Source organism: Quercus lobata, chromosome 7 (assembly GCF_001633185.2).
Source record: "Quercus lobata isolate SW786 chromosome 7, ValleyOak3.0 Primary Assembly, whole genome shotgun sequence".
Lineage (NCBI taxonomy): Eukaryota > Viridiplantae > Streptophyta > Magnoliopsida > Fagales > Fagaceae > Quercus > Quercus lobata.
In genome coordinates, this window is record NC_044910.1 from 4,439,843 (window position 1) to 4,458,165 (window position 18,323).

At 33.0% G+C, this 18,323-nt stretch overlaps 1 protein-coding gene across 4 annotated transcripts; it reads right to left on the minus strand.

Annotated features, from left to right (window-relative positions):
• Window positions 1-8,358: 8,358 nt before the first annotated feature.
• On the minus strand, window positions 8,359-17,501 carry LOC115952446 (microcephalin). Of its 4 annotated transcripts, none has more exons than XM_031069619.1 (13): window positions 17,273-17,501; window positions 17,109-17,177; window positions 15,896-15,969; window positions 15,493-15,590; window positions 15,222-15,273; window positions 13,379-13,471; window positions 12,764-12,874; window positions 12,100-12,448; window positions 11,300-11,742; window positions 11,048-11,157; window positions 9,775-9,833; window positions 9,492-9,679; window positions 8,359-8,889 (listed from the first exon to the last, which is right to left on the minus strand). In XM_031069619.1, exons 2-13 carry the CDS (start codon window positions 17,164-17,166, stop codon window positions 8,701-8,703), a joined length of 1,824 nt encoding a protein of 607 aa, XP_030925479.1. In that variant the 5' UTR covers window positions 17,167-17,177; window positions 17,273-17,501; the 3' UTR covers window positions 8,359-8,700. The 4 variants fall into 4 exon arrangements, with proteins under 4 accessions (XP_030925479.1, XP_030925476.1, XP_030925478.1 ...); XM_031069616.1 differs by having other exon boundaries at window positions 11,300-11,748; XM_031069618.1 differs by having other exon boundaries at window positions 11,300-11,748; window positions 17,109-17,181.
• Window positions 17,502-18,323: the final 822 nt, after the last annotated feature.

Genomic DNA, 18,323 nt, shown 5'->3' on the forward strand with positions numbered 1-18,323 from the left:
TTATGAAAATAAAAACTAACATCTATTTCATATTCAACAAAATACTACATACAAAATAAGTATTTCTTAAACATTTCATGTTATAAAACACATCAACAAAGTATTACATACAAAATAAGTGTTTCTTATTTTGTGCGCGATTTTTGTTTAATCCATATATTTTTTTTTTTTTTTGTTTTTGTAGTTAAAGGGGCATGAATTTTATTTATTTTCTTGTAAGTCAATATCTAAATATTTTAGAGGAGGAGAGACAAATATATATATATATATATATATATATAAGGGCAAATCTTAATTCTTTTATACTAGGTTTTTTTTTTTATTATTTTCTTTTTTATGTTGGGGGGGGTGGGGGGGACAATGGCCCCCCTCTGCCCCAACGTAGATCCGTCCCTAATTGACACTACACAATAGCTCTTTCTTATTTCTTCACTTCACACTCTTCACAAGTCTGTCACACATCTCACTAATCTCACAAATCTCACACTAGTCTCACTAGTCTCACACACTAGTCTCACTAGCCTCTCATACTCTACTTCACATACCACCACATCTATTTATACTAGGTGTATGTTGGTTAGGAAACCAACTTGAAGCTTCTAGCATCTTCCTTTTTATTGGCATTAGATGAATGCCATTCTCCAACCTTCTAGACTATTCTATAAACATGTGGTTGAGTTTCACTTCTACATAGAAGTCTCTAGAGAACTAAAGAGAGACATCTCATAGAGAAACCCGGAATGCAAGAGAAGGTTCTAGAGAATGTGTGAGATGTTCTAGGAGTTTCTAGAAGTTTCTAGAGACAACAGAGTTAGTGTTGATTTCTAACAGATTGCCATGTTTATGATGCAGCGAACTCCATCCAAACCAAAGTTTCTACTATGATTCACCCTGGCATGTGGAGATGGGTTATAGCCAGATCAAACCCTCTGGTTCAAATCCAAAGTAAACTTATTCTAGGTCAGAGAAGCTTGTGTGGCATGGGTGCCTGCTCCTTTGGGGAAGTAATTTCTGTTCTTTACTACAATATGGTAGAAAATATGTAAGGCAGATGAGGTGCACCAACTTGATATTTATACCTCATCACTCTAAAATTTTAATCCCACAAAAATTATCCTCATTTAATCCCACCATAAGGAATATCAGCTATGAATATCCTATTACAAGATTCTCATAGTATCATTGAAGAATTTGGATATATCCACTGCGTTCAACAAAAACAGAAGGAATATTGGGTCTGGAATATTCCATTAAGAGATTCTTCATAGGAAATAAGGTTTACCAACATGATATTTTGGCTTCTTCAGCAGATAATCTTCCTGTTGTTCTACATAAACACGACTGTCCTCTTTTATTAAGCTTTCTCTTAGGCATTTCATAAAACACATGGAAACAGAGAGAAAAAGAGATTGAGATTAATTTCCTACAATTTTTTAGCAACAAAACAGAGAGCGAGCTTTCAATGGTAACACTAGTCTTTAATTCCACCCGCTAATGAGTAAGAAGTTCTAACCAAGCTTAGAAATGTGCACAACAATTGGGAGTTATCAAATGTAAGTAGCTACATAAATGAAAGAAAAACCAAGGCCATATGCATAAAAAATTTAAACCTAATGGACTGCAAAAACTAAACAAAGAACAGTAGAAATTAATAATATATGCAGATACTGCAATACTAACCACAGAAAAATACCAATAATATGATACAATTCATCGCAAAAATCTACCTAAATTATATAGTTTCCCAGAAAAGGGGCTCATGCAGATCTAATAACAAGAGCATCTAAAAATGCATTGGATGGCTGAAGTAAACTGATCGATTTTTCCTCATAAGGTAAACAACTACATGAAAAATGAGTAAAAATTAAGCTCGAACATGTTAAACTCTTCCAACATATGAGGTAAGTGTTTAACATGTCAAATATTTTCTAGGATCGAGATACTTAAAGGCTTGAAGACTCAAGTGAACAAAGAAACAAATGTAAATGCAAAATCAGCTCTCAAATGAATTTCTGTTCCCATTCCAAAAAAAAATTTATATATACAAAAATGTAATGTCTGTAATTGCCCACATATCATTTTTTTTTTTTTTTTTAAACTGGGACTTGACAACTTGAGATTTTTTCATCATTGGCTACAGAATGAACAAATTGAATACAAATTAATTAAAACAAATACCTTTCAAATAAAATAACAGAATAGAATAAATTGAACTGAAGTAAAAGTTTGTGCCTATAACTTATAAAAAAAAACCACCAAAACCAGAGGATTGACCAATATTGGGTGGTATTGGTGGCAGACAGCACGTCTTCTTGCTCCAGTCTTCCTTTGAATAGGAATATCCCATATTTTTGGGGTTCGGGAGAGATGAATGATAGGCATCTTGGATAGGTTGATTCCCTAAATGGAACCCACTACCCAATTGTAAACTGGGCATGTCCATGCCTATCTCTTGATCAAAGTTACCGTCTGTGTACAAAGCTCCCATATTTGTGGGGTTCCAGAGAAATGATTGATAAGAATCTTGATGAGCTTGATTCCCAAACTCGAACCCACTACCCAGTGGTAGAGTGGGCATGTCTATGTTTATCTCTTGTGGAAAGTTGTAGTCCATGTAGAAAGCTCCCATATTTGTGGTGTTCGAAAGAGATGATTGATAGGAATCTTGAAGTGCTTGATTCCCCAACTCGAACCCACTACCCAATGGTAGACTAGGCATGGACATGCCAATGCCCATATCTTGATGAAGTCTGCATATCTTCTTGGTTGGCCGGGTTGCTTCTGAATTGAAGAATTGGTTAGTGCATGAATTTCCCACTTCAACATAGGTGCCTGATGAAGTACCAATCCCAGTTTCAGCACCAGTAGCAGCACTAGCAGTATGGTTGTAACTAGTATTCACTTTTGATTGGTAGGTGCCAGATGAGGTGCCAATCCTAGTTCCTGTCTCACTGGGAATAGTAAAGTTGTTATTTGGGACAGGTGATTGGTGCTCAATAGCCTGATTCCTAGTCTTCCACATTGTTTGGAGAGGTTGCTGCTGATTTTGGCACGAGAAACAATGCCTGAAATTACACTTCATTCCCTTATGATCAAAACCCTTCTTCTCTGTATTCTGAATAACGCAAAGGACTAACTTGCTGCATAATTCTGGGTCTGCTCCCTCCAATGAATCCCCAGCGAGACTAAACTCATGCATAAGCCATTCAGTTTTGCTCATCCCATCTTTTTCATATACCTTAAAATTCAACAATTTCTTCATCCCAATAAGTTTTTGGGTTTTTGGATCATAGACTTCATTGGTACTACTTACGTGCCAAGCCCCATAATTACCGACCGTACGAGCCACACGGCTCTCACCACCTACTCTGTTTAACATAGTAAAGAAGTAGTACTTCTCATAATCCAACAATGCTTTATCGTGAGTACAGTACTCCCATGGAGGCAAAGGAGGATTTCCATTAGAACCATAAACAGAACCAGAATATTTCATGGCATCATGAAGCAAGCCTAAGGATTGCCCACGTACCTTTTTCATTAGATACAGGTTTATGAGTTGATCATCCTCAGGATTGAACTTAGATCCACATGGCAGCCAAATCATCATCTTCTTCTTCTTCTGCTTCTTCTTCCTGGCTTGGCTTTCTTTCCTAGCTTGACTCGGCTTTCTTGGTTAGGCTTATCTATTTAGTGCCAATACAACAGTAAGTATAGAATATATATATAGAATTGACAACCGACCTAGTACACCCCACCGCCTCTAAAAACAAGATAGAATTTCAATCAGGGCCGGCTCCACCCAATTGCCTAAGGCCCCCAACAGATAGAAGGCCCATCTATTAACCAAGATAATATAACAGATAGAAGGCCAATCTCATGGAAATCAAATTATTAAGGCACTTAGAAATAATGGTATGTATTGTCACAAAAATTTTAGTTAATAATTTTTTTTTTTTCAAACAAATTCTATATTTGAATCTCTTAAATTATCAGTCTATCTGATGTAATAGAAAACATGAAATTGTGAAAATTTCCTCTCTTAAGCACAGAAAGTGAAAGAGTCTATCAAAATTAAACTTAAAATTAAGAATTTTATAGGCTGACTCTTGAAGGCAAAAATAAAAAATAAAACTAAAAGAAAAGGCAAAAACTAAAATAAATAAAAACACTCGGAATCAAACACCATATGCACAGGGAAAAAAAAAAGTTCTTTATTTATTCAATTATTAGTCTTAGTTTTTTTCCTTTTACACATTAAGTACTGTGGTCATTGGTATAGAAAAATTAGTTTTTTTTTTTTTTGTCAATTACGAATTACCCTTTTATTCTTCCTTTTACACGGTTTCTATGCAAAATGCCAATATTAGCTATTGTTTCTTGTTGTAGGAATCCCATATGTTAACAATAAAATTTAAAAGATCTCTCTTATCATTTATCATACTTAATTATTAATTTTGTATCTCAAAAATTACAGGAAAATTATTTTTTAATATATAATAATATTATAAGTTAAATAAAACATTATTTAATTATTTAAATAATAAAAATTCTCATTCAATTTTTTTGCCTTAGGTCACAAAATACATTGTGTCAGCCCTGATTTCAATTAGACCTTACCACTTCCCATCCAACTCTAGTTTGAATTTTTTTTTTTTTTTTTTTGAAAAATTTATTAATGACAGTCTAATTTTAGTCATAGAATTTTAAGACATAGAGTTTTTTTAATGAAAATTATTAAGTCCCTTATTATTTTGGTAATAGCAAAAATAATATAATTATAAAAAAAATTAATTGATTGCAAAAAAATAATTAAGTCACTTATTATTAGAGATTTTTTAACTTTTGAAATTTTTTATATTTTTCATATAAAAAAAGGTGTAATTTAATTTTCAATTAATAATTTAGAAAATATATGTATTTAAATTTCTTTTTTAATTAGCAGGTATAGTGTGGCTATGTTTAAATTAGTAAGCTTGATTTATTTTGATAGGTTAGTTTTGATGAAAATGAATTATTTAACCTAATGATGTAAATTACAATTTATTGAATAATAGGCTGAAAAAAAAACAATTAGATCTCAAAAATTTTCTCGATCGCCAACCAAACCCAATTCCTATGGGTTGGATTAGATTAGCATTTTCTCAAAACAAAGAAATTAAGTTGGTCAATTAATAAGCTATGTACAACATAAGAGTAATTAGAGGGAACAAAAAATGCATTGGTCAACTATATAATTGCTTTACATGTTTTTAGTAAAAATCTATGGGGACTATTATTTAAATTTGTCCAAAATTATTATTTTTTTACCTAAAATACAAGATAGAGGGAAGATTTTTGAAAAGTCGAGAGGGCCATGCCCCCCAACACCCCCAAATAGTACCACAAAAGCCCTATAGTAATAGCATTATGCAAGAGTTTAATGTGCTTTCATCTATCTAAAGTATAGTAATATTTATTAAATAATAGTTTTTTTTCTTTTTATTATTATTAAAGAGTTGGGGAATAGGAATTTAAATTTTGAACATTAAATATCTCCTTTAAAAACACCATAAATGTCATTTGAACTACAATTTCAGAACCCGTAGAACCATGTACCACCTTAAGTTTCGATTAAAGGAAAATTTGAACATTTTAGTGCTAGAAAATATGGTGGGTAATTCAAATATTAAGCTAACTTTGATATATTCATAGATTAATGGGCCTCAATGTAAGCTCATTTGAACGGCTAAATTAGGAGGATAAAAATTATCATGCATTGAACAATGATTTGAATTGTTTTAGTCTTATCCTCTTGTGGTTTACTAATCATTTTCCTTATTCACGTGGATTCGACCTCGGACCGAGTTATTACTTGGCGACAATCCTGCACTTGGGAGCATTATTTAAGACGCAGCAAGTTTTTGGACAGCTTTAAAAAAAAAAAATTTCCTTAGTTATTGATGATGCATGAAAATTAGTAGGTTAATTGCTCCGGGTTACGATGACAGTTTGATGACCTAAAGAGAAAGAAAGACTATCAAGGGTGACCAAGGTGAATCGGCCAAGACGCAGTCAGTTATCTCTCTAGAACACAAGGATAGTGAATCAATGAGTAGTAAAAATGTACCTTGGGCTAATGGGGTCAAATCCTTTTTATAGAGAGTTCTTAGTGGGTCTGCTTATTCGAATCTACTACCATCATGGGAGAAGTGTGTAGTTAATGGAGTGAATTTCGAGGAATCCTCCCCACATTTTGAAATGATTTATCATGGTCCAATTGCTTGGTATATGTAGAAAAATCCTCCAAAATTTGTTGAGTGTTATTTGGTTGTCCATGCCCCTGTATGACATGGACGACTGGACTGCTTTGGATGATCATGATACTCATTGACGAATCCTATTCATATCCGTGATGCTTTTGTTGGGCTCCCTTTCTTGTGAATTGTTCTGGATGTGAATTGGTCATGGACGACTACCGTAGATGAATTAAACTTAATTCAGACCACCATCAGTTATAATTTATCAAAACCTTACCAAAATGTGTCTCGGTTTTTAAAATAACGTGCTCTGAACAAGTTAACCAAATAGATACTAAGAATAATTAAAGAGAGAAAAGGAGAATAGCATACTTACCTCATGTCAGGACTTAACGAGCAAAATTCTTATGTAATGTGTGATTGTGAATGAATTGTGTGTCATTTTTCACATGAGTCGAACAATTAAATAAAGAGTATTATACACATAAATAGTTGGTAACGTAAAATATTTTTTCATCTTGTCTTTCTCAATTAACAACTGAAAATGTACTTTTTCTTTTACCTCTAATGTTAATTTCATCACTTGAAATAGTGGAGGAAACCAAAGATCAATAAGTACTGAATGGCTTCCAAGGCACACGGATTTTTTACTTGAAAACATGTGTCTATTGAATTCTTAATTCCAGTTCTAGTCCCAGTAGTAGTAATAGTAAAGTTGTAGTCCATCTTTTCAATTCTACCATCTCCCACAGCTACTATTTTTGTAAGAGAGATGATTGATAAGCACTTTGAAAAGCTTGGTTCTCAAACTCAATGAGGTCCACACATCATAGGTAGGGCTGTCCACGCATCGGATCGGATCGGGTTTTAAGTTGACCTGCATCCAACTCGAATGGCTCGGGTGAACATAAAATAGACCCATAACCAACCGAACTTTCGAGTCGAACTCAGCGGCTCAGGTCATTGGTTGAACGGGTCAAAGCCATCAGGTAATTTCGGTTCTAAAGCAAATGAAGAAATCAACCCAAAAACACATAATCAACACCCAAAAGGACACTGAGAAATCAACCCAAAAGAACACACAGAAATCAAAACCCAAGAGGATAGAGAAATCAACCCAAAAAAACACAGAAATCAAAACCCAAAGGACATAAACCCAAACACAAACTACATAAATCACATAGCACAAACAAGAACTTAGATCCATGGATTGAAACGAAGAAAGAAAGAGAGATATAATACTAAGCCAACACCACCACCACTCCCTTCCCCCATCATCACCACATCCATCACAAGATCAATGCAAAATCTTAAAAAAAAAAATTACATTTTTTACTAACCCACCATCATATGCACAAGATCAAAGGATATTTCAAGCAGATTAGAGGAGGCTTCAAGAGTTGGGTTTGAGCAACTTGATGGCGGGCAACTATAAGAAGGGGCTTGGGTTAGGGATTTGAGAGACAGATCGAAGAGGGAGAGAGAGAGCGTGAAAAATGAAAACATTGTTTTGAAAAATGATCTGAACAGGTTAGATTTTTTCTTGTTTTTAAACTTCTCACTAGTCGGGTTGATTTCTACGAATTAGGAGTTGTGGAACCCGAAATTGAACCGATAACCGAAATTGTATCTTTAACTGACCCGCACTTAACCCATTTGGACATTCAAATCCACCCATGGGTCTTTGGGTTGGACGAGTGGTTCGAGTCTAACAAGTTGATGAACAACCCTAATCATGAGTGCAATAATCCCATGGAGGCAAAGGGAGGCTTTCCGTTAGCAATAGCAATGCCAGGATTTTGCTTGTGAAGAAAGGGCCGACTAGAAAATAAAATATGTAATTACAGGGTTTGAATAATTGGGTGTTGAATGTTTTTGACGAGTTTAAATACTTTTTACTTTTTATAAATCAATAATATTTAAATTGTTCATAAATTTATATTATCCACCACGTTTTTCAAGAGAGAATATATGATTTAAATCATTTTTATATTGTCCCATGTGGAAAAAATCAATGGAAATGCCTAAAAGGCTGAAACTGAGACTTAATTCTTAGTCTTTTTGAAAACATTAAATCAAGCACTCAATAACAAATGATGGCCATATAACATCATCCTTGCCACTAACTCCAAATAATTTTCCTCATTACCTAGAGAAATGTTATTGTTAAAGCAATATTTGCTACAAAGCAATTCCATGCATGCCAAGTTTCTTGATGCAATTCACAGATTTGCTTCCAAAATAACACATTTTTATCTACTAGCAACAGTCCTTCACTTCCATTACAAAGAAAAAGGGCCTTATGCCATCCAAGGAGCTTTGCAATAAAATGACTTTACCTTTCTCTATTCATGAGACAATAAATAAGATTTTGAATAATTAACAGATCTTCTGATTTTCTCTCCTTTTTATAGTTAGAATTGTAAATTTAATAGAACTTGATATACACAATGTGTTAGTCTCCTTATAGGGATTCTGCAAATTGGGGGGCCTCCAAGTCAAGCTCTTGTCTCATGACACAGTTCATTAACCAATCACTACTGAAAGTCCATATCCCTTTCTTTACAGCCAAAAGTGCTACTTCCATGTCTTCTTCACATGCCACAAAGATTGTTTTGCTTGATTTATTCACCTTCTCCAGTCCAGGAATGATCTGAAATTTTTAATCACTAATTAGTGAATAACAAAAAATGACATATATCAGTAAGCACACTCCCCTAGGTTTACCTACAAAATGACATTTCTTTCTTAAAGTTGAAATTTTTGAATTTCAATTGTGTTTTTTCTGCACAGTAATGACATTCACTTCGTAAGAAGCTCAATGAAGAACAGGTACTTTAGGAAAAACCCAAAAGTAAAAACAGGAGTCCATCTAAATGTTTAATTACAAAAGCTTCTATACAATCGGCCATTAGCAAAAAATTGTGACATAGCAAATAAATTTAGGGGAGACAAAGTAAAAACAAAATTCACAATTTCTCACAAAAAATGAACAAAGTTTGAAGTTAAAAAAAGTTCTACAATTCACTTGATTTTTAAGAACATCACAATAATAAAAATGTGGGAGAAAAAATCATGAGAGATGTTTCAGCTGCCAATGAAGAACCCCAGCACTAGCTTGTTTATAATGGACCCAACTAAAGCAAAAATAAAATTATCTACAAGATGTGATTATACTTATCTTCCATAAAATAAAGCTTCAATTACAATCAGACATGTGTACAATCAGGACTCAGTAAGCTTCTTCGAACTTACCTCTCCACCAGCAGACCTAACAATGGCTGATAGGGTCTTAGCAGGGGGTTGAACATGAGCAGCTATGCAAACATAATACCCTTTGAGCAAAGCTTGGGGGCTGGATTTTGCTCTTAGAACTGCACATTTTAACTCAGCTCTGTACTTCAACGCATATTCATCATCATTTAATATGTAGGGTGATTCATCTGGTAAGTTACGGTGGAGAAACCAAAAAGATATGTTAACAATGTTCAAATAATTATTTGATAGTAAAAAAAACTTATTAGACCTCCTAACTCACCCACAAATTTTCCCTCACGGAAGCTTTCTTTCAACCAATTAGGTGAGACTATCCAAGCTCTGCATTATGACCAATGCCTCAAGATCATAAATCATTATATATAATCAAAAAAAGTGTATACATGTGAACATATGAAACTGTGACAAAGCATGAAAAATGAAAAAAGAAGCCACATAGTAAATTAAATATGAGAGGATGAAAATCATATTTTATAAGAACAATACAAACCAAAAATAATGAGCTAAAATGAAAACTACAGTGACAAACCATTCCCAATGATAGCATTACTGACTGCATAGGAACTTCTTCCAAGTTATAGGCAATTATAAAAACTTCTCCCATTTTTTATCATCTTTCTTCCGAGTAATCTTGTCTTTCAAGAATAAAAATGGCTATTTTTATTTTTATTGATAAATTACACATGCACTCAATGATTATTAAACCCAATACCTCACCCTCCATCCCATTATTATGGGAGGAGGATGTGCCAATTGAGCTGTAGCTCATTGGCAATAAAATTGGCATTCTAGATGATATAATCAATATTTTTAAAAGAATAACCCGCATAATAATAGAATAGTGCTTAGTTTAAACACTTACAAAGACCAAACCCCTAACCAAAATAAAATTCATAAGTTTCGTGCATTCAGAGAATCAAAATTTGTAGGCAAAATGCTGGTAATTTACTATGCTAAAGAAAATGAAAGCTAAATAATAGTCATTAAGGGACAAGATCTACTTTCGAGTTCAAGGACATCAAACAAATCCTTCTTAAAAAAGATAACTGTTAATACTCTCTCACAAGGTACAATCTCCCTAATATGAATTATATAAGCATAACTAAAAACCAATTCAAAAACTTAAATGTATACTATCAAATCAGAAAGCAAATCAGTATAAAATTAAAATAATAAGGTCAAAAAGAAAACACAATTGGAAATAGAAACAGCAATATCATAAAATTTAACTTTTTAATGAGATTTCAATATAAACTGTATGAAGGAAATGAAAATCAGGAATAATTCCAAGTTTGAAAGATGACCAAGAAAAAATAGAACCCCAATAAGTTCGCATTCAGATTTCAAGAACTCCAACATACCCGAGACCCAAAAAAAAAAAAAAAAACTAGTAAAAATTAGGGGAGGCTTGAAAATGTCCAAGGTAATTACACACTGCAAATCCTATGAGAAATATATGTATTATAGTTCACAAATAAAGCAAAGAATACTAGTCCAAGTGGCATAGTTTTATGATGATAACTGATAAGACTAACCCTGAACATAGAGCAGTGCAAAAATTCAGTGTTTTTCTCAATTTTCCTGTGACAACATGCGTGCATAAACTTCCATTAGAGATAACAGCACCACCAAGGTCTTCAATTACCTATGTCAAAAAAATTAATGCTCTATAAAATTGCGTGACACGTCAAGAGAAATGCAGCCTTTTGTTTTAATAAAATAAAACAAGAATGCCCCATGATACTTAAATGGGTTTTATCCAAACAAGATAAATACGCTGAATTTACCTTGGTGAGACAAGTTTTCTTAGCATCATCAGCAATATTCATCAACATTATTCTAAAGCATTCTCCCTTTGACTGAAGTTCCTTACTGGCCGGACCTTCTGGAAATATATTAACAGATTTATGTTCTTCAGCACTTTTTTTCAAGCACTTACTTTGTCTTACAGAAGCTGTTGGAGTAACTCCCAACAAAGATTTGTTTCTCGAAGAGTCCAAGGAATATCCATGAAAGCAAGAAAGATTTCCATCACTTTCTAAAGCTTTAGGACAAGAATCTAATTGACAGTCAATTGAATGGCTTCCTTTTATCTTCTTTGACTTCAATGAAGATAAAGAGGCCTCCCAAACCCTCCTCTTTGCACCCTTTGTAGAACAAGAACAATGTTTTGCATTAGGTTCAGCTCCAATCTCGGACAATTCTTCACCAACGGCCATCTTGTTACCATCTGCTCCTGCAAAAGGGACTGGGGGTCATTAGAACCAAGCACTGAAGCCCAACTACAAGAACTTGTCAAAAACAATCAAGGTTGCACACTGCATTGTGACAATAAAAGAAGATTTGCTGACCGATTAGTTGTGCTTCCAAATTGTAGCATTTTAAGTTGGTCTATATGGGCAGAAGAGAAGTCAAAAGGATCAATTTTAAGGTTTTAAGGAACATGATCATCATGATTATTTTTGGTAATTTTATAGGGGTTCCCATCCAATTGAAGGAACCAAGTGTGCGTTTGATGCAAAAATGGCATAAACTATGAAACCACTAGAAATTTTCAAAGAGATGGAATAAACTAAATTCTATGTACCATCTAACTTGTCATCTTTTTGTGAGAGGCCATCATTCACCAACACTTCAGGTGGAATGTTCTTAGCTCCAGAGATCATTCGGTATGGTTTAATTGGAGAATGACAACCGTCTCTAGAAATTTCAAGTTGTTGAACTCCAATAACAGCAGATGATGAAGACTTCTCATGAGGCTTTAATGGTATACACAATCTTAGAGAACCTGCAGAATTATCTGCAAGTTCCTTGTTAAGATGAGAAACCATGAGGGTTGAACCTCCAGGAAAGCATAATGCTTTCCGTATATCAGCTTTAATAGGCAGCCTACGAGCTCTACCCTTATTGTCAACCTCTGCTATTGATACAAAACCCTGCATTTGTAATTAATTTAACAAAAATCAAATTTAGAAATAGAATATAAAAAAATTTCTACAAAAGTACCTAGAGTCACATATACAACTTATTTTAACAAACTGTCTTCTTAATGAAGCATAACTAAGAACGAGAGAGAAATTTAAACTCTTGCAGAGACAACTGTGTCCATTTTCATGAAAAAGGCTATATTTGTAGTGTAAAGGCTGAGAAAATAAATATATAATAATCATCATAAACCGACAGGCACCTGTGCCTATGAGTGTACGAAATTTATTGCTCCAATATCCTGCCAAGTTTCTGTCCCTAATTACCTGTTTAAACCAAAATCCTTCAGATTCCTTGTCTCCCCAACAGAATATTGTGCGAATACCAACATTGTGCAGTCTCCTTCTCAATTCCACATACAATAAGCAACCCAAACCCTGAAAATTATTGACATGTCATTGATGTCAATTAGATTTAAGAGGGAAAAAAATCAAAAGGAGGGAAGGATATATGCATATAGCAGTATTGGAATTAAAAAAAGATTTGTAAAACATCAAATTGTTTGCAGTGTAAGCAATGTTACAAAGATTGTTTTTTTTACCAAAATAAAAGGCATTCTGAATTGAAGGTACCCTGAAAACAATAATAATCATGTAATATGAACTTTTGGTATTAAAAGCTTCCAAAATCTCTCTTCTGCAATATGTACCTAATTAGTCTGCTTTAGCAGTTCTGAATCCCGATAAAGGTATTTGCTCAAATTTCTCCATTATATGAAGCAAACTAAGTATGAAATTCAATCTTTAAACCAGAAATTGGATATTATTTCTTTTAAATACATGTACATTCCTTACAGTGACAGGAACCTACATCTAAAAACACCTTGAACCACGACAGACCACAAAATTGCATGGAATGGGAAAAGCAAATGAAAAAAGGACCTTGTGTTGATACATTGAACTAACAGCAGCAAGAGGGATCTCAGCATGTTGAGTATCAGCAGGGACTATTTGATAAGTAATTGCGGCTATTACCTGTATAATCACAATAAAAGGGAATCAAATACCAAGTGAATATAGAATAGTGATAATGGCATTTTTTGTGGTGCCCCATGTTTGTAATTCAAACCCCACCTCCCCCTCCCCCACTATCTACCTATCTCCCAAAAAGGGAAAAAGAAAAGGGGGGGTGGGGTTGGAGGCGGGGGGCTCTGACTACATATCTCAAATAATATGCATTATACTATTAACTAAAAACGCAAATGTCATACTTGCTTGGGAAAGAAATATTGATAGGAAAATACACAAGGACCATGAGGCTAGCCCTCCAATTCAGATGAATGTGCCCTTAGTAGCTTCAAATAAGCTATGTTCTTCTTTTTCTGCACTAATTTAATTCTCATCCATAGAACACAGTATCAAGGAATGATTGACTAGGAACAATAGCAAGCATTTCCTCATTCAATAATAACACACGGACAGTCACATTTAAAGGTTGAAATGGTAAAAAGAGAGAGGGGGGGGGGGGGGGAGGTACAACTATATATGTAGCTCTGCATAATACAATATCATGTTGAAGTTAATGAGTGCGATATTACTCCTATTTACCCATTCACAAGGCTCAAATTAAACCCCTTTTACTTAGACATTATCAAAAACGAAATGTTAATTAGTACTATCACAGGATAGACCATGATAAGAAATTCGATTGCTATGCTTCTGTAACACTCATTACGCGTTATTTTCCGTGACATCGTTATTCTATTTGACTCAAATATATTTATCATGCTTAATTATACTTTATAAAAATACCATAATGCCCAATAACACCTACTACATAATATATGTCTAATAGTACATGCGACAAAATATAACTCAGGTTCTCCGTTCTCTAAGCACATATTCATGGCTTAATACTAAATATCCGTATATATGTTATTGAAGTCTTTAAAAAAAAAATTAAATCACTAAACTCATTTTATCCCTTTCAACCAAATCTTTTAAGCTAAAACAGAATGAATATATATCAAACTAACATGTACAGTTCAAAATTATCAGTATAGAATGTCAAATATGCTAAGTGCATGAAATTCAATTCTAATGTTTGCAATAAAAAAAGATCAGTTCATATTCAGTCAAATCCATTCAAGTATATGGTAGTTTGTGATCCATAAAGAAACTTGAAACTCCATTTTACTAACCACATCAAATATCCAACACTTTACAATTAAATGATTGAATCAGTGTGCCATATACAACACGAGCACTTCCTCCTTTTTCATTTTGCACAGTTTTTTATCCAGTATATAGATTATTCAGCTTAGTAATATGACAACTCCATTGGAGAACTTATATTTTCTAGGATCGAAATACATAAAGGTTGCGTTTGGATACTTAAATTTGGATTTGGATTTTAAATCAATAGACTTGATTTAAAATTCCATGTGGTTAGATGTTATTTCAATTTTCAAATCCAAGGATTTGAAGGTTTAAAATCCTTGATGAATTTGGCCAAATCCAAATCCTTCACCTTTTTAAACTATCCAAACAAAGTATTCGGATTTTAATCACCTAAATCCAAATCCACGTGATGAAATCCTGCTATCCAAATGCATCAAAAAATTCTGCAAATTTAGCTAGGCCATTTGGCACAAGTGAGCCGCTTTACGGTTTTTGGATTTAACATCCTCTCAACTCCCACTTTTACATATTATATTAGATGCCATGAAGCTAACCTTAAAAAACACACATACATTCTCATAACAAAACCACTTGGTAAGCCTACCTCTCCGAAATCTCCCAAAGAGTTGGATTTCAAAAGCAATGTACAATATTTCCTGCAGAGAAAAGAAAAGAAGAAAAATTGATGATTGATAACCTACTAATACTTTTTAACTTAATATTATCATCAGCAGTGTGCAGATATTAATCAACTGTCCAGCTACACCTACATGTTACAGATTGCAGAAAGAATACATAATTATGTACTAATTGACATTCAGTGAGAACAGTCATAGTTCATGCCATAAGAGCTAGCAATGGGGGGCAGTTTATACCCATTTGTTACACATCTTTCAAGGAACATGGATTGCTTTCCAGTATTGGCAGCATAATTCATCGTGGGAAGCTCCTTCCTGTACACGTTGAGTACTTCCTGCAATATGGATCCATAAAAGGCATAGACACTATTGCTTACAACATTATAATATCAAACACAAGCGGATACGTATGTGCAAAGTAATTACTAGGTACTCCCGAAGCATATCACATGGTACTCCATATCAATAAAAGCAAGCCACCTAAAGCTTAACCTTTTTACATGGCTTTTTTAAGCTTATATTATATTTTTGTATTAAATGGTTTGTATTTATTGGTATGGAGTACCCTGTCAGCTGTACTTTGGGATAATCTAATAATATTCCCATATGCACATGTGTGCCTACTCAGAGAAAGACATACCTGAAGATAAGATTTAGTACAGCTATCAGAATCCTTAGGATTAAGGAGCACAAAAGAAACTTTCTCCCCTTCCACTAAATAAATAAAAAGAAACTAATTTAATACCCATCAAAATCCTCAAGCATCAATCAAATATTAATAGTGTTTAGAGCCACATTATGCAGTGGAGAGGCCCCAAAATTTTGATATTTTGTTTAGTACAAATGATCTTTTTATGTTTGATAAAAATTGAGCTTATCCAGTAACACTCCAGGAAAAAAAAAATAGCCAACTGAATCAGTGGCCCCTAAAAAAACAACTGGCTAGGTACTGCCAAAGAAAAATGAAGTTTCTTAACAAAAACAATGTCATTTTAATTTAACTTTTTTCTTTTGTCATATTTTTTTTGTGTTCTTTATGTGCACAAGAATCGTATATTATATTTTGATTTATCATAGAAAGAGATTCATAAATTATTTTCTTTCTTGAATTTTATTGTATATGTTTAGAGCAAACTAGATAACTACTAATTAACAAACAATGATAAGTTCTCTTTAATCTTTAATTTTATAGTTATGACTTACTCTAACATTACAAAATTAAGAGTTTATATGTATTTAAAGTTTATCTTGATCAATTTATCAATATTAGAGTTACCCCTCCCCCCCTTCTTCCCCACAAGCAAGAATTTCTAACTACCTTTCTCTTCAAAACAGTACAAAGAGATTTACCTTCCTCTAGACATTTTGAATTCCTAGTTTCATTACTATTCTTTCCATTCATTTTTTACTAAGTATACTATTCTTTCCATTCATCTCTCCTACCACTGACTTAAACAACCAAAAATGAAAAATAACAAAATCATCAAGCATCAAACAAATGTAAGATTATCTCCATTATGTAATAAAGACTCATCCTATTAGGAGTCCATTTGTGTATAGTCACTTAAAACATCATTTGGCTAATAGACAGTATTTTGGTGAACAGTCACTTGACAATTAACTGTCAATGATACTTCTTGATGGAACGAGTATAAATAAATAACAAATGTTAAAATTAATGGATTCCCTAATAAAGCCTTCCAAAATAAAAAGTCTATGTTGTCAATCAAAACTAAGGTGTAGGCCATAGACTAGAAAAAGTCCTTCCATTGTTTTTAGATTTCTTACATCAAAATACTAACTGCTTTCCTCTTCAGAATAGTCAGAAGAAAAAAGAAAAGAAAAATGTTTACCTTTCTCTTGGCATTTTGAATTCCCAATTTCAATTTCATTACTATTCTTTCCATCCATCTCTTCCACCACTGTCTCAAACAACAAAAACCCATTACTAACCCTAAGAAACCAAAAAATGATGTAAAAACCAAAACTTGAATAGAAAAAAGGGTTAAATAGGTACCTGAGATTTTGATAAATGTGGTTTGGTGATAGAGATTTGAATGCTGCTTGCTTGGGTCGGATATGCAGGTGAGATATATGGAATGGGATTTTGAATAAAAATTAATTAGCAATTGGGGGTATAATAACGTTAATAAGAGGATTCGATTTCTAGGGTTAGGGATTTTGTTAGGTTGTGAAATTGGGATTGGAATGAAGAGGAAAACGAAGAAGACAGTCTTTCTTGGCGCTTTTTTTTTTTTTTTTTAATAAATATTTGGAAATGTGTACTTTAAAATTTAAATGGGCGGGAATGAGGGTATTATAGTAAATACGAAATAGATTAAAAACATAAAGGGCATGTTTGTATACTTTTTTTTTATCTTAGTTTTGGGTTTTTTTTTTTTTTTTTTCAATTTTTTTTTTTTTTTTTTATATTCAATATACTATTAGTTGCTAGAGCTTAGTCCATGAACAAATTTTAGGTCAACTAAACCTGATACATTATCATTCCATTTGACTAAAATAAATCACTTTAAATTTGTTAAAAATTAAAATAATCATTTTAAGTTTTTAGAGACTAAGAAAAAAAAAAAACATCATTTTAAGTTCATTACAAACTAAATTAATTCATGAATTGAAGTTTAGAGACTAAAATGTATTTTTAACATTTTTAAATATGATGTGTACAGCTCATTAATTAGTTGTTTAGATTTGGAAATTCCATTAGTTTGATTTTTGAATTCATATTTGAAAAATACCCTCACATCTTAATTATATGTGACATTTGGCATCTAGTTTATGTGGGAATTTTAATCTATGTTTGGGTCATTTTGTAAATTTGAATGTGATTGAAAATTCTATATGAGTTTTGTGAAATTATTATGCTTGAACTAATGAAAGTGGTTGCAATTTTACTGCAATATTACAAAAAGTCTAATAACATGATTATGCATGGTTAAGGAAAAATTATTTTATGAAACAATTCTATAAGACATGTCTCTCACAACATTTGTGAGTCTCACATATTGTGAAAGACATATCTCACAAACCATCTCATAAAATACTTTCTC

What these genes read in the sequence shown, in the direction of transcription:
- LOC115952446 (XM_031069616.1), bottom strand. Translation starts at nt 17,166, where the DNA reads ATGGATGGAAAGAATAGTAATGAAATTGAAATTGGGAATTCAAAATGC. An exon ending in AAAAGATGACAAGTTAGATG is followed by an intron (nt 11,749 to 12,099) that starts GTACATAGAATT and finishes TCCCTTTTGCAG; the next exon opens with GAGCAGATGGTAACAAGATG. An exon ending in TTAGGTCTGCTGGTGGAGAG is followed by an intron (nt 8,890 to 9,491) that starts GTAAGTTCGAAG and finishes TAAAAATTTCAG; the next exon opens with ATCATTCCTGGACTGGAGAA.